This window comes from Plecotus auritus, assembly GCF_963455305.1.
Source record: "Plecotus auritus genome assembly, chromosome: 7".
NCBI classification, from domain to species: Eukaryota; Metazoa; Chordata; class Mammalia; order Chiroptera; family Vespertilionidae; genus Plecotus; species Plecotus auritus.
Genome location: NC_137774.1, coordinates 92,956,001 through 92,972,450, shown reverse-complemented (window position 1 = coordinate 92,972,450; position 16,450 = coordinate 92,956,001). Strand labels below are relative to the sequence as shown.

General features: G+C 52.2%; 1 protein-coding gene across 2 annotated transcripts; it reads right to left on the bottom strand.

Annotated features, from left to right (window-relative positions):
• Positions 1-5,141: 5,141 nt before the first annotated feature.
• MYL10 (myosin light chain 10) lies at positions 5,142-16,143 on the bottom strand. Of its 2 annotated transcripts, none has more exons than XM_080679313.1 (7): positions 16,113-16,143; positions 13,441-13,533; positions 12,828-12,903; positions 11,851-11,955; positions 8,086-8,164; positions 5,704-5,752; positions 5,142-5,406 (listed from the first exon to the last, which is right to left on the bottom strand). In XM_080679313.1, exons 1-7 carry the CDS (start codon positions 16,113-16,115, stop codon positions 5,308-5,310), a joined length of 504 nt encoding a protein of 167 aa, XP_080535439.1. In that variant the 5' UTR covers positions 16,116-16,143; the 3' UTR covers positions 5,142-5,307. The 2 variants fall into 2 exon arrangements, with proteins under 2 accessions (XP_080535439.1, XP_080535440.1); XM_080679314.1 differs by lacking the exon at positions 16,113-16,143 and adding an exon at positions 13,756-13,788 and having other exon boundaries at positions 5,150-5,406.
• Between the last annotated feature and the right edge of the window lie 307 nt (positions 16,144-16,450).

Genomic DNA, 16,450 nt, shown 5'->3' with positions numbered 1-16,450 from the left:
TTTCTGACCATGTCATATTTTTTCCTTCCTTCCTCCCTTCCTTTCTTCCCTCTTCTCTACCTCCTACCTCCTTCTCTCTCTCTCTCTCTCTCTCTCTCTCTCTCTCTCTCTCTCTCTCTCTCTCTCCCTTCCTTTCTATTGGGATATATAACATAAATATACTAAAGGATATTAATGTATTAATTGCATGAATCTTAATGGTACAGAGTGATCATCTTTCATATATGTTTACACCTGAGTATCCACCACTCAGATCAACACATAGAGCATTCCCAGCTCCTATAAAGTTCTCTTGTGGCCCTTCCCTCCCCCCACCTGACCCCAGAAGTAACCACCTTTCAGCCTTCTATCTTCATAAATTAGTTTTGCCTTGGTTTTGAATTCCACATAAATGGAATCAGGAAGTATGTACTTTTAGACATGGAGATCAGTGAACTAGAAATGAGAGTCCAGAAATCAACCCATACATCTCTGAGCAATTGATTTTTGTCAAGGATACTAAGACCATTCAATGGAGGAAAATAGTCTTATCATAAATGGTGCTGGAAGAACTGAATAAAGAATAAAGTTGGACCCCTACCTCCTACCATAAACAAAAAAATAACTCAAGATGGCTCAAAGTCCTAAATTTGAAAACTATAAAACTCTTAGAAGAAAGAACATGTGAAAAAGAAAACTATCAAAAGAGTGAAAAGGCAGCTGGGCCAGTGTTCCTCAGTGGTTGAGCATCGACCTATGAACCAGGAGGTCACAGTTCAATTCCCGGTCAGGGCACAGGCCTGGGTTCAATCCCTGGTTGGGCACATGCAGGATGCAGCAGATCAATGGTTTTTGCTCATCGTTGGTGTTTCCATCTCTCTCTCCCTCTCCTTTCCTCTCTGAAATAAATAAAAATATTTTTTAAGTGAAAAGGCAACCCACAGAATGGGAGAAAATGTTTGCAAATCACATATCTAAAAAGTCTAGTCTCTAGAAAATATATAGACCTCTAACTACTCAACAACAAAAAAGAGGACCCAATTTAAAAATGGGCATAGAACCTGAATAAACATTTCTCCAAAGCTATACAAATGGTCAATAAGAAGGTGATAAGGAAGTCAACATCATTAATCATTGGGGAAATTCAAGTCATAAGCAACATGAGATACTACTTTATACCCACTGGGATGGCTATAATTTTTTTTAAAAGGAAAGAAAAATAACAAGGGTTGGTAAGGGTGTGAGGAAAGTAGTGCCCTTGAACATTGCCAATGGGAATGTAAAATGATGCAGTCTCTTTCAAAGTGCTTTGAAAGGCAGGTTAGCAATTCTTGGAAAAGTTAAGTTACTTTTCCTAGGTATATTTCCTAGGTAATTTCACTCCTAGGTATATCTTCAAGAGAATAAAAAATATGTTCACACAAAAACTTGTACATGAATGTTCATAGCCCTCTTATTCATAATACCCAAAAAGTGAAAACAACCCAAATGTCCATCAAGAGATGAATGGATAAACATAATGTAGTATAGCCATACAAATAATATTATTCAGGTATAAAACAGAATAAAGTGCTGCCCTGTCCAAGTTGCTAAGTAGTTAGAGTGTTGGTCTGCATACTGAAGGGTCATGAGTTCAATTCCCCATCTCAAGGGCACATACCTGGGTTACAGGTTCGATCCTGAGCCCTGGTCAGGGCACATGCAGGAGGCAACCAATCAATTTGCCTCCCTCATTCTCTTCTCCCCATTTCTCTTTTCCACTCTCTCTCTCTAAAAAATAAAATAAAATAAAATCAATGGGCAAGAAAATATCCTCAGGTAAGGATTAACCAAAAAACAAAAAACAAAAAACAAAAGAATAAAGTACTACAACAGAGATGAACTATGAAAACATTATGCTAAGAAGCCAGACACCAAAAGCCCTATATTATATGATCCCATTTATATGAAATCTCTAGAATAGGCAAATCCATTGAAAAAGAAAGATTGATGGTTGCCAGGAACTGGGTGCAGGAAGAATGGGGAGTGATGGCTAATGGATTTCTTTTCCGGTTGATGAAAATGTTCAAAGATCTCACAGCCAGAATACACTTTTAAAAAATCTTACACATTAATACTGGAAAGATAACAACCAAAACAAACAAACAAACAAACAAACCAGGTAGATGACAGTTGGGTACAAGTTCCTCAGTTGATAGTGGTGATGGTTCACAACCCTGTGAATGTACTTAATTCACTGAATGCCACTGAATTATCCTAATATATAAAAACCCAGGGTCTGTAACGACCGACCAAAGGCTGGACCAAACACCAGAAGTCAGTCCTGCAGTCAGTGTTGGGTTGCTGTGGATCAGGCCCAGAGAGAGGACCGGAGAGAGAGGCAGGATCTGATCCGCAGCCTCCGTGGCAGCTGTTGAGCAGCCATTGCCTCTCTCTTTCTCTCCGGGCTTCGCCAGCAGCCATACCTCTGTTTCTCTCCGGGCCTCCGTGGGGGCTGCGGATTAGCCCCACCTCTCTGATCAGGCCTGGAGATAGGCCCGGAGACGCTGACTGGCATAGAAACCAACCAATCAGAACCAAATTGGCCAGCAGGGGAGGGCAGTTGGGGTTGATCAGGCAGGCAGGCAGAGGCAGTTAGAGGCGATCAGGCAGGCAGGCAGAGAGGTTAGCGGCAATCAGGCAGGCAGGCAGAGGGGTTAGGGGCAATAAGGCAGGCAGGCCGAGGCAGTTAGGGGTGATCAGGCAGGCAGGCAAGTGAGTGGTTAGGAGCCAGCAGTGCCAGATTGCAAGAGGGATGTCCAACAGCCAGATTAGGCCCTGTGGGATCGGTTCTAAACCAGCGGTCGGACATCCCCCAAGGGGTCCCTGATTGGAGAGGGTGCAGGCTGGGCTGAGGGAACGCACACCCCGCCCCCCCCCGTGCACGAATTTCATGCACTGGGCCACTAGCCTATATATATAAAAGAATAAGCAACCGTCTGACTCATACCGCCTGACAGGCCAACTGGCTGGTAGGTATGACGTGCACTGACCACCAGGGGGCAGACAGTCAATGCAGGAGCTGCCAAGCTATGGTGACTTAGCAGCAGTGGTTCCTGGATGATGCATCCCGGAATCAGAGAGGAGGTATCCTGATTCCTCGCGGGGTCATGCGATTTCACCTTTGGCCATGGGTTATGCTGTTGCTGGGTCACTGTCGGTCCCGAATCTGTTTTACTGCACACTTGTGTTTGCGTTCCACACCCTGCATGACAGCAACTTTTCAGAGTGCCCTCTCACACTCTTGGACCCCTCGGAGCTGGTTTTGGCCCGATCCCCACAGGCGAGGCCGAGGGACCCCATCTACCAGAGGGACCCCACTCACTCCACAGATGCCCTTCAAGCTGCACTGCCACCCCAGGTGCGGGTCTGCCAGGGAGGGACCACGGGAGGTTGGCTCCAAGGCGTGTCCGGTCTTTCTCGCCCAGTCCCACCCCACCAGCCACCTTCTAATTAATTTCCTTTCAATGTGCACAAATCCATGCACTGGGCCACTAGTATACTAAAAAATGATGAATTTTATGGTATGCTTATTAAGACATTTTAATAAGTTTTATTAAAATATGCTCTTATAAAACTTAAATAAACTAAGTAAGTTCTCTTTCGTGTGTCTTTTTCTATGTGATGTAATATGAGAGCATGTTGTGGTGTGGATCAGTAGTTTACATGTATTGCTGTGTAGTATCAATGCACAAACATATTATCGTTTATTTATCAATTTTCCTCTTGGTGAACATTTGTCTTGTTTCCAGTTTGGGACTCTTATAAACCTGTAAACTCTTATACATGTCTTTTGAAGGATGTATAATGGACATTTCTGGTGGTATATACCTAGGTTTGGAACTGCTGGCTCAGGATATGCATGCATTTTAACTTTAGTAGATGCTGCCAAAGCGTGTTCCAAAATGGTTGGCCCATTTTACACTCCTGCTCCCAAAATTGGAGAGTTCCGTTTGTTCCACATCCTCATCAGCACTTGGCACTGGCAGTCGTTTTACTTTTAGCCATGGTGGGTGTGCACCTAACGGAAGTGTTGATTTGCATTTTTCTTACGAGAAATGAGGTTAAACATATTTTCAGGCCATTTGGATATCCTTTCCTGTCATTGTGAGGCCTTGACCAGAGTATGCCGGAGGCTAAAGGCCCATTCGCCATATGCACGCGTGAAGGCACTGACACAGCAGTATTACTATGTTAAAGGACCCTTTGCCCTATGCACGCACGAGAGCAATGACTCAGCAGCAGCACTGTACGTACTGCGCAAGCGCACCCTTATATAACCTGTTTATGTTAATGTAGCACAGACGTCACTAATTGGCACGAGGCCTCTTTTGTTTGAGCGTCTATATAAGCTGCCACTGACCAGCCAGTTGTTGGCTGCTTTGTTCGTCATAAAGCATGTCCCACCTACTTACTGTTCTTCTAATTTCCTGCACCCAGAGGGGTCAAGTCCCTGGCTGAGGAACTTGCACCCAGCAGTCATCTACCTGTTTTTTGTTTGTTTGTTTTGGTTGTTATCTTTCCAATATTAACGTGTAAGATTTTTTAAAGTATATTCTGGCTGTCAGATCTTTGTCAAAATCTATTGTTGCCAATATCTTCTCCAGCCCAGTGCCTTGCCTTTTCATGTTCTTCGTGTTGTCTTTTGCTGAACAGAAGTTTTAAATTTTTATGAAGTCCAATTTATGCACCTTTATTTTATGGTTGATGCTATGTGCATCCTGTTTAAGAACTCTTGGCCTACTTCCTTGAATCGACCCCTCCTTTCCACCTACTTTGCCTCTGCTCAGTTTCTAGCTTCCTGGTCTCCCCTGGACTTGCTCCCCTGTATGTCCCCACCCCAATTGTTGTCCTCACTGCATGATCTTCCTGCCCAGGGACAGGACTGGCTCATCACTGTGTCCCTGGGGCTGGCACGCACTAGATGCTCAATAAAAGCTTCATAAATGAAGGCCAGTGTCCTGTGGCCCAGCTGGGGATCATTAAAACTGTCAATTAGTTCTAAACACTAGCTCATCAGGAACATTTGAGCAAAGCCAGGGAAGTAAAAAGTTTTGGAAAAACCAACAACATAGGAATGTTTAGCTTTCTCCCCAGCAAGAGCATTAATCACAAAAACTCAGACCTTGTTAGCATTATTTATTCTTGCCTTGCACCCCACCCACAAAGCAAGGAGAGCCTTTCCTCCCACATGCTGGTCATAGGAGCTTCCCACCGGTTGCCCCAACCCCCAGTGTTTGCTTCCTCTCACTACTGCCTCTGACTATGGGGGAGGTCCACTATCTCCTTCTAGTCTTTCTCTTCACCATGCGTGATGACGTAGCATAGGTTCCTATAGTCCAGGTTGCCACACACATCTGGCGGGAAAGCTGCAAACATCTGCTTGATCTGAGGAAGGAGCAGGGAGTCAGCCTGGACTAGGGCCAAATAAGGGCCAGAGCAAGGGGTCATCCAAGAATGTCAGAGTGCAGATGGAAGCATGGCAGTGGAGGGCGCAGAGGCCAGGGTCCCACAGCCACCCCTCACCCCCATCCTTCTTGTTCTCATCAAAGGAGTCAAGGGAGACATCACTAAGAGTGATCTGAGTGGGGTGGGGTGGGAGTGACTGCTGAGAAGGGCTGGGCTGTGCTTTCCAGGAAGACTCTTAGCAATGCTCAACAGCACCCTAAAAAAGCCAGAGCTTACCTCCTCCTCACTGAACCGGTCTGCCTGCGTCATGAGCTTCTCTTTGATGCTGCTCAAGGAGGAGAAAGGGTCATGTTCAGGGGAAGGGCCACCCTTTGAGTAGACATACAGATCGCAGGGTTGGTGAGGGCAGGTGGGCTTGGGGGAGGAGTCCTGGCCCAGGGGTACACCAATGAAGGTAGGGAAGGGGATAGGGCTGGCGCTACAGCCCCCAGATAGCCACGTGGGCTCAGATGCCACTTCAGCTGAGCCTCATTTTCTTCCTTTGTAACGCAGACTCTCCTCCCAGCACCAAGTGGGAACCAAATGAAATGACCTTGGGACTCTCACATGACCTTGGGGGCCACTCAGATGTTCCATCATGCACTAATCATCAACCTCAAGGTTAGAGTGGCCTCTGCCTTGGTTCTGGATGTCCTGCTTCCCCAGTGTGTGATGGTTGCTGCCGTGTGTGCAGTGTTCTGCAGTGTACCAGGTGCTCACACTCAGCCCAGGGACAGGGAGACCTATCCAGGTGCATGTCCTCATGGGCCTGCCCAGGGTTCATCTCCTCATGGCCTTGGGAAGTGAGTGTCATTAACTCCACTTACAGAGAGGGAGACTGAGGTTTGGGAAGTGTAATGATCTGTAGTGGCAGGGTGGGGCCTGCCCCCCTGGGTGGTCCAGAGCAGCTGCACACAGGAGCCAGAGCTGCCTGGGCCCAGAGGAGTAGCCGGAGATGAGACATGGAAGGTGTTTGAGGCTGCGCAGGAGGGACTGATGCCCTAGGAGCTGGGGGGAGGGTGCCAGAGGGATCTCAGGGAAAGCAGGGAGCAGGGATGGCCCTGGAGAGCTGAGCTGGGCCCTGAGCACCAGTGGCCTGTGTCGCCAGCAATGGCAGGCCCCGCTAAGGACCACGCACATTTTCCATTATTTATGTTACTGCAGGACAGTCACAGTTTCCAACTCTCCAGACTGGGGACTTTTCACAGACTCTGTTTCAACCAGAACCTCCTTGTGGCCTGACTGGTGGGCAGCCACATCTTCCAGGCCCCCTATCCCTGGGCGGTGCCTTTGGTTCCCAAATTGGGTCCCCAGAGGGTTCCTCCCAGCCCTGGCCTTGCCCTGGTGGAAGCGAAGGTGAATGGCAGAAGTGCCCCAGCGACTCCCCCAGCTCCTCAAGATGGGGGTGGGAGCCATGGACCCTCAGGGAGGGGTGAAGGAGAGGACTGCAGCCTGGAGAGATCCTAATCACCCCTCCCCTACCCCTGGGGAGTGAGTGACTCACAACTTTGGGAATGTGGGATGGTGAGAATGTGTGAGAGACAAATGAGACTGTCCCCACTTCCCCTCTGCCCCCTGCTCTCTCCCACCCCATCTCCAATAAGAGATGATTCTAATAGGCAGCAAAACTAGTCTCAAAGCCAATGCCTGAAGCATCATAGTAACTGGTCAAAAAGCCTGTGCCTGGGGGGGAAATCTTGCCTGCTCAGGATCACCCAGAGACCCAGCAAGGCCTTGGAGGCTCTGAAGGGATGGCCCAGGGTCAGCTCAGAGGTCAGCTCAGTGTTCCAGCCCCTGGACAGGTGGCCACTGCCCCACCTGCCACCCGTGGCCCTCTGCTCTGAGCTTTTGCTGGGGTGAGGCTCCCAGGCATAGCAGATGTCAGTGCCCACACCTCGGTAATGCCAGCCCAGTGGCCCCTGAAGAGCTGCCCATAGCCACGTACTCTCTGTATTCCCAGCTGAGCTGGTCCCTTTCCATGGGCCCACTTCCATCCTGACCCACTCATGTCCTGGATCCCGTTGGCTTTGGCCTCTGGTGTTTTACTTACCCATCCACTCCCCTCCATCTCAACAGCCAAAGCCTTCATGGTGGCTGTCACCTTCTCCTCTCCTCCTCCAGGCTGGCCTCCATGTTGCTCCTGCCTAACTCTTTCTCAAGCTCTCCTATGCCCCCAGGGCAGACCCAGGGTCCAGGGCCTGGTAAGTGAGCTACCCCATACAGACCCTGCCTCTCTGTGCTCAGTCTCCCCCACCCAACACCCACTCACACCCTTCAGCCACAGCCCACTCCTTCTCACTAACTTTGCACACACCAAGCCCTGGCACTTCACTCACTGTGTTCCTGCATCTAGAACACTCCCTGCCTCGGCTCAAGCACCTTTAGTCATCCTTTGAGACCTGCCTCTCCCCCCACCTCGCCCCCGCCACTGGGAAGCCCTCCCTGGTGACTTCAGACTCCCTACACACTTCCACACAAAAATGGGGGCACTGAGGCCCAGAGAGGGGAGGGACATCAATAGCTGAGCTGGGCTGCCACCCACCCGGACTCCACACCAGTTCCTTTACAGCTGAACTTTCAGAGAGGGAAAGACCAACATGGAGGGCTGAGGGGACTTACAAATCCGCCTTGATGAAACCTTTCCCTTCAGTGTCGAACACCTTGAAGGCATGGAGAATGGTCTCCTCTGGGTCCGTGCCTAGAAGCAGCACACATGGGCAAGGAGAGCGCCACGTGAAGAGAACAGGCAGGGTTTGGATGGGGACTGGGGGTGGCCAGGTCCCATGGCCCCTACTGAGGGCAAGGGCTTGGGGAGCTAACTCCCCAGCTTCCACCCCACAGTGGAAGCAAGGAAAGGGAGATTTCAGGGAAACCAGGAATAGAGGTAAGAGCCAAGGGCTCTGTGTGGAGTGATCACAACCAGCACAGCTGAGCATGACCCTGACTAAGCACTTACTACAACCTGCTGATTGACCCGATTTTACAGACAAGAAAATGAGGATCAGCGAGGTTAAATGACTTGGCCAAGTTCTCACAGCTGATGCTGCCATGTGATTAGTGAGCAGGGAGGGCAGCTCTGGCGCTTTCTCATTATCCGAGATGTGCATGACAGGCTGTGGGTAGGGAAGAAAAAGCACTGCACTTGGGGGCCAAAGGCGGGACTCAGGCAGTGGCATTGGAGGCGCCTGTAAGCTTGTCCCGGACAGAGATGGGGCAGGTGGGCCAACAGGCTGTGGGGGAGGGGGGGGGCAGTGGGGACGAGCATTCCTGGTTTTATCACTTTCATAGCATGGACTTTAGGAAAAGAAGTCATTTGAAGAATTAGCTGTGTTCCCACAACGACATTGAATATCTAGCCCCCTGGTTGTACAGATGGGGAAACTGAGGCCCAGGAAAGGAGGGTCTCACCCAAGGCCTCACAGGCTGTGTGACTGACAGCAGGTGACCTGGTGACCCATATGTGGTGCTCCTTCCCCTCTGTCACACTGCCCTCCCACTCACTGTGGACCGGGGGATGTCACCTTCCTTCTTTAAGGCTTAGCTGTGTCATGGGTGAAATGGAGAAAAAGGTGGTGTTTGCTGCCCACTTCCCTGGATCATACACATATGATAACATATGGTAAAGATCTGGACTAACATTATTCCTTCGTGTCTGCAAACACATCTGAGCGCTCTGCGCCAAGCTCCACCCTGCAGCGTCACTGTTTGCTCCCATGGAACCCCAGAACACCCCACATGGTGGGTACTGATGTCCTCAGTTTGTCAAAAAGGAAACTGAGGCTCAGAGAGTCTCTTACTTTCCTGAGATCCCCACTAATAAGGGGAGGAAGGATTTGAAGCCAACTCATTGGACCTCCAGAGCCCCCTTGCTCATTCCACACCTCTGTGCTCCTGTCCATCAGACTGGGTCAGGGTCAGCTGTGTCTCCCTCATCAGACTGGGAACTCAAGACAGGATGTGTCTGGGCCATTAGGCATCTCTGAGACTGGCCCAGAGTGACCAAGCCACTCTGTTCTGTAGACTTTGAACCTCATCAAAAGGGTGCAGAGTCGCTACACCTTCCCCTCGCTGTTGGGAATCTCATGACAACGTGTCCTTGTCCTAATTAGAGGGCTGAGACAGTGTCTGCCTCAGCCCTGGCTCCTGTCTCCACTGCTGGCTGAGCATGCAGGCTCAGCCAGTTTGCATGACATGTTCAACTGAAGCCCCAGTCCTGGCGTCCCTGCAAAAATGAGAAAAAGCTGCAAGCCTGTGACCCTGCCTGGTCTGGGGCAGAGCTCTTAGCTCAGTCATAGACCAACACACCTCCCTGTAAAGTTACTGGGTCGCTGGCTAGAGTCCCACATGCCTTTCTCTGGGAGTGTAACCCCTGCCTCAGGTCTCTGGGCTTCTGAGCTCTTCCAGAAGGTGGTCATGGTCCCAGGAATAACCCTACTGGCTGCCTGGAGGTGACCCGATGGCAATCCCGAGTGAGCTGGACAGCTCCAGGCCCACAGCCTCCTCTCTCTCCTGCCCTCTGTCTCTTATCTCTAACACAGGAGGGTGAGGCTGTCCAGTCATAGGTCAATTGCTGGCCTCCTTCTAGTCCAGAATCAGCAGGACACTGTGTGTGGGGCTATTGTACTTGCCAGCAGGTCACAACCCATGAAAGTATTATGATTTTATTTTTTACCAAATAAAAGCTGTGCAGTTAGGTAGGATTGTCCCTGTAGTGGGTTGAATCATGGCTCCCCAAAAGATATACCCATGTCCTTATCCCTGGGACTGGGAAATGTCACCTTAGTTGGAAAAGGGGCTTTTGCAGATGTCAAGAAAGGATCTTGAGGTGGGGAGATGATCATGGATTACCCAGGTGGGCCCTAAATCTTATGACAAGTGTCCTCTTAAGAGTGAGGCAAGGGAGTCATACAGAAAAGGAGGTGGTGGACCACGGAGGCAGAGATGGGAGCAATGAAGCCACAGAAATTGGGAAAGGCAGCTAACAAGTTATCCCCTGGAGCCTCTGAGGGAGCAGACCCTGCCAGATTTCATATCCCAGGCTTCAGAGCCGAGAAAATACACTGCTGGTTTTTAAGCCGTCAAGTTTGTGGTCATTTGTTACAGCAGCCCCGGGAAATCACCACAACGCTCATTTTACAGACAAAAAACTGAGGTGCATGCCCTAACCCCGTGGTCGGCAAACTGCGGCTCGCGAGCCACATGAGGCTCTTTGGCCCCTTGAGTGTGGCTCTTCCACAAAATACCACGGCCTGGGTGAGTAGTCTATTTTGAAGAAGTGGCGTTAGAAGAAGTTTAAGTTTAAAAAATTTGGCTCTCAAAAGAAATTTCAATTGTACTGTTGATATTTGGCTCTGTTGACTAATGAGTTTGCCGACCACTGCCATAACCGGTTTGGCTCATTGGATAGAGAGTCGGCCTGCGGACCCAAGGGTCCCAGGTTCGATACCGGTCAAGGGCATGTACCTTGGTTGTGGGCACATTCCCAGTAGGGGGTGTGCAGGAGGCAGCTGATCGATGTTTCTCTCTCATCGATGTTTCTAACTCTCTCTCCCTCTCCCTTCCTCTCTGTAAAACAACAACAACAACAACAAAAAAACAAACCTGAGGTGCAAGAGTAGATAAGCCTTGGTCATCCTGGGGACTTTTGGGGGGCTAGATATTGAACCCAGATCTAGCCGAGACAGGGAGGGCATCAGGCAGGGGCACCCTCAGGGTGGGGTGGCTACAAGGCCCACCTCCCAGGGCAGCCGCAGCTCAGGCGGGCCCTTCCCTCTGACCATGGACCCTCAAGCCCAGGGGTTGGCACTAGGGGCAGGGGCAGAGAGGCTGGACTCCCACCCCGCCATGCACCCCATGCCTGACGTTGCAATGGTTAGAGCCAGGATCGGGGTAGGATCGGGGTTAGGTTCCATCCCGACCACTTGGATGCTGGGACACCTGGGGCAGTTGTAATGACCTCTCTGAGCCCAAGTCTTCTCACTTATGAATGAGGCCCTTCCATCCTTTCCCTGGGGAAGGAACTGTGGTCAGCTGCTAACACTTCCAACCCCACCTCCACTGTCCAGCGGGCAGTGAGGCAGAGCGGGCAAGATGAGCCCAGGGGTAGGGAGGTGGCTGAGGCATCCTGATGGTGGGCAAGGAGCTTTTACACAATTTGTCCCTCTGGGCCCCGCATGGCTCTGCAAGGAGGGGTTATTACAGTTACCACCACTCTGTGGTGTAGAGGTGGAAACCGAGGCCGGGCTGGGAAGGTATGTGTTCCTGGGGGTGACCCATGCTCCCAGCTGTGGTGTGCATCAGTAGGGTGCACATCTGCACACAGGGCCCAGCCTGCCCACACCCACTCACCCCTCCCTGCCCAGGGCCACCTGGAACCTCACTCACCCTTCAGCTTCTCCCCAAACATGGTCAGAAAGACCGTGAAGTTGATGGGCCCAGGGGCCTCCTTCACCATGGCCTCCAGCTCCTCATTCTTCACATTGATGCGGCCTGGGGGAGGAGAGGGAGACGCCTAGAAGCACAGTGAGGGTGAGAGCAGATCCTGCCTGCAGGCAGCCCAGAAGAACAGAGTCCTGGAGGCTCTCAGCTCTACCATCCACCCGCCCAGACTCCCTGAGGCCCCGCCCACCTGCTGGGGGACTTTGGGAGGGGACCACATTCAGCCACAGTCAGCACTGGTCAGCCCCCAGCCTCAATGCACTCAGCCACCACCGCTGCCTCCTTGGGAAGTAGAGCAAGTTATTCGTTTGCCACCCCCATTTTACAGATGAAGAAACTGAGGCTCAAAGAATCTGAAGCTGAGGTGCATAGGGGCTGGAAGACCTGGGCCTCAGGCTCATTTGTCCTTGGAGGGGGCAACTGGTTGCCAGGAGATTGGGACTCCGGATTCCTCTTGGTTCCAGGGGACAACCAGATCTCCAGGAGCTCAAAGCTCAGTCCAGACCTGACTTGGTTCTGCCCCCTTCCCCAATCTCAGCCCTCACTCCACTCAACCCAGACCCTGAGGCCCTCTTCAGGTCCCTCCCTGGGCCTTAGAGGGTGCAAAAGCCTCCCTGGGAGCCAAAGCCCAGAGCCCTTGAGACCTGCACACATCTCCAGCCTCTCCCCAACCTGAGGCTTCTCTTGACCCCCCACCTCACCCCAGCCTCCCACCCCTGACCTTTGCACAGGTTGTTCCTGCACCTGAAATGCCCTCCCCCTTCTCTGGCAAGTCCTCCTCTAACAACCAGGAATCCTTCCTGACCTTCCCTGTACCACCAGTGACACATGAGCCCCTCACACCCCCTGCCCCTAGCTGCTCACTCTTTCTGGAAGGCCTGCTCTGCCCCGAGCCCCCAGCCTCCACACTGCTGGTCACCCACCCAGGGCAGCAAAGGTGTCCCTCAGGTCCTCCTTGTCAATGAAGCCATCCCGGTTCTGGTCCATGATGGTGAAGGCCTGGCAGAGACACAGGCACTGAAAAGTCACCCTCCCACTCACCCAAGCCCAGCTTCCCTCCCCAGAAAAAGAACACCTCCCCCAAGGGGCTGTCCTGCAAACGGCTGCTGCCCAAGCAACCTCAGTGCAGGCCCCTCTGGCCACCCGGTTACCCAGCTCAGCATGACACCAGAGTGACAGTGATGGCTAACCCACACTGAGCTCCTACTGTGTGCCAACATGCTGCTGGGGCTTCATGCCCATCCCTCATTCCATGTTCACAGCAACCCCCTTTTACAGAGAGGAAAGCTGAGGCTCAGAGAGAGGAAGGACCTGCCTGAGGTCATACAGCAAGCAAAGGCTCAGATAGAGAGGGTCATACTGCCCGAGCACAGCGGTCACATCTGCAGGCTGTGAGGCACACCATAAGGGACACGGAGAATAGTGACATCACCACTCCTCAGGGACGGAGGGCCAATCTCACACCTTACTGTCTCCCCAAGTGCTTTCTATGGATTACACAGATCCTCCCAATGGCCCCAGGGAAAACCGACCAACCTCTTTAAACTCCTGGATCTGGGACTGATCAAACATGGAGAAGACATTGGAGCTGGCTCCACCTTCTGTTCTCTTCCGGGCTCTCCTCGGTGCCTGCGAGGTAGCGGCGAAGGCCTTGCAGAAGCCCCTTCCTTGGGAGGTCAGCCATTCACCACCTCCCAACCCTCATGCCTCATCTCCCACAGCCCAGCCCAAAGCAGAGAGGCAGGCAAAGCTCGTAATGAAGCCTTGCAGATAAGCAGGGTGGTTTCCCAGCCCACGGCAAGAAGCCCACAGGAGCACCCACCCCACCGGGCCAGACAGCTGCTTCCTGACCTGGGCCCCCGGGCTCCGGAAGGCTGGTGGTCTGCGCCCAGCCTGTGAAGCAGAGAAGGGCATCTTTTCTAGCATCAGACCCCAGATGGGGCCCACCTCCTCTCCTGCCACCTCCCCAGTGTTCTCAGGATAACATTTGGACTCCTCAGCCTTGTGAGATCTGTCCTTTGTCCCTCTCCCAGAGCTTCCACCTCCACTAACCTGGGTCCCCAACTCTGTCCCAAACCCTCTTAGAGCTTTCTTCTCTCCCAACATTTCCTCCTGCCATTCCCACTACCTGGAGTACCTTCCCTGCCTTCCATCTGACAGAATCCTCATCCTCCAAGCTCAACTCCTCTGCCACCTCCTCTGAGAAGCCCTCCTGATCCCCAAGCCAATTCTGAGATCCCCGATTCTTCCCTTCCTACCAGTCTAGGGCAGCCACATCCCATAGCACATACCACACTGTCCTGCCATATCACTGTGTCTGTTCATCTCTGAGGTCCCCTGCCCCACTCAGGCTCAGAGTGGGGATCGGTTTGGAAATAGCTCCCCAAAGCTTAGGGGTGAACTCCCCAGCAGGTAGAGCAGGCGACCACCCACGTGGAATAATTCCAGGGCTTCTTTCAGGATTCCATGGTGCCTGGAGTCCACTATTGAGCATTCACTGAACGCTCTAAGTCCTCAAGAAACCCTGAGGAGGAGACCTTGCCCTCAGCAGCCATCACTAGGGCCCCCATGTTCAAGGAGTCCCCGAACTGGCTCAAAGAGGTGGAACAGACACAGGCTTCCTGCTGTGGCCCACCACTTCCACTCTCCTGCCATCTCAGCCTGCACCACCCATCCCAGAGCACGGGCTTCCCGTCCTCCCCGCCCCATCACCCCCAGTGCCTGTGTGGTCTCCCCTCCTCCAGCTCACTCCTGTCCCACCACCCAACTTCCCCACCCCTGCACTCGCCCCCACTTCCCTCCGGCGCCTGGGCTCAATTCAGGAGCAGCAGCTCGGCTGACTTATAATTAGCTTTTACTGGGTGCTTTGTCTCCACTAATCCTTTGAAAGGGGGGCTGGCAGGGCAGCCAGGACATTATGATGCTGTAAAACCTCTGTAATATTTATAAATCCCTTCAGACATCATAAAGAAAAGAACCTCCCTGCAGAGTTCATCTCACATAATTACATATGCATTTCCCTCTGATTAATAAAAACGATCACTTCCGTCTGTGGGATACTCTGCCCTTTCTCTCCTCAGACCTGCTCTTGGCCTCAGCGTCACCCATCCCTGCCTCACCCAGCCTTCCATGGCCATCTTGTGAAACATTGCTGGAACCCCCAAAAGGAGGACTGCATATGGGGAAACTGAGGCTCAGGGCCTTCTGATCTCCCAGCCTGGACCCTTTGCAACCCAGCTGACTTGGGAATTCCCTTTTATAATGTGCCCCTAAAAAATAAAAATCCCCTGAAAAGACCACCTCAGGGCAGAAGGGGGTAGCCCAGATCTGAGTTCTAATCCTACCTGTGGTATTCACAACCTCTGTGATGTTAAGAAAATCAGTTAAGGCTGTAAGTCTCAGTTTTCCCATGTGTGCCTAGCTCCAGGCATCAGGACATTTATTAGGTCCCTGCTGGTCTCCAGCCAGGCCCTGTGCCCCGACTCAGGGACCCAGAACTGAATCAGGCCCCATGCTTGTCCCCAAGGAGCCCACAGTCCAGGTACTGAGAACACAGAGAAGCCCCTCAGCCACTGGGGCACTCGGGGCAAACCTCCCAGAGGAGGTGGCTTCTGAGCTGGGGCTTGACTGATGAGGGTGGGTGAGACAAAAACAAAGGTTGAAAGAACAATGTCCTTGGGACAGCCCCAGGGAGGCCCAAGAGCTGGAGCACAGGGGCAGGGAAGGACAGCAGGGCAGGCCCCGCATGGGCCGAAGGACCTGGAAGCAAGGCCAGCAGGCTCCAGAGGACCCAGGCTGTCCTGCAATCCCAACCTGACCCCCACAGGAGTCATGTCCTCTCAGCAGGAGCAGAGCTGTGAAAAGTCTTAGCCCGGCCCACCCTGTCTCTCTCCACCTTCCTCTTCCTCGTCCTCCTCTTCACCTCAGCAGCCACTACCCAATCCAGGAAAGCAGACCCAAATCAGGACCCACATGGATGGACTGGCCACCCATCAAGGGCAGCCCAGGGTGGGCGAGACGCAGGCATGACATCAAGGGTGAAGAAAAGCTCAGGGCTAGGGACATCAGCTCAAGGGTAAGGACATCAATGAGAGGAGTAAGGTCAAGGTCAGGGTGAGTTCAGGCAATGAGGTAAAGGTCAGAATCACAAATGAAGTCAAGGTCACAGGATGAGGTCAGGGTCAGGAAGCAGGGCAGCTCTAGCCTACCATGGTCTGGAGTGCTCCCTCGTGCTGCAGCAGTCCTGGGGCAGCTCAGGGATGGCTCTTTAAATAGTATCCCAGGTCCGGACAACAGTTTGGAAGGTGACAAAAGACAGGATGGAGGCCTCCCTGCCAGACACCTGTCTGGGACATTCAGAGTGGGTGGGATTGTGGGATCCAGAAACAGTCCAAGCCACAAAGCTCTCCACCAGCACTGGGCCAACAGGATCTTTGTAGCTAAGGGCCCAGGGCCCAGGAAGGGGCTCTTGGCTAAAGACACAGTAAGTTGAGGCCTGGAACCAGCTGGGAAGATGTGGCTTTGGGCCATGCAAGGTCAGGAGAGC

Excerpts from the sequence above, each read along its gene's own strand:
- MYL10 (XM_080679313.1), bottom strand. Across the intron at positions 12,904-13,440 it reads AGATCCAGGAGTTTAAAGAG|GCCTTCACCATCATGGACCA; the intron begins GTTGGTCGGTTT and ends TGTCTCTGCCAG. Across the intron at positions 8,165-11,850 it reads GTTTGGGGAGAAGCTGAAGG|GCACGGACCCAGAGGAGACC; the intron begins GTGAGTGAGGTT and ends TGCTGCTTCTAG.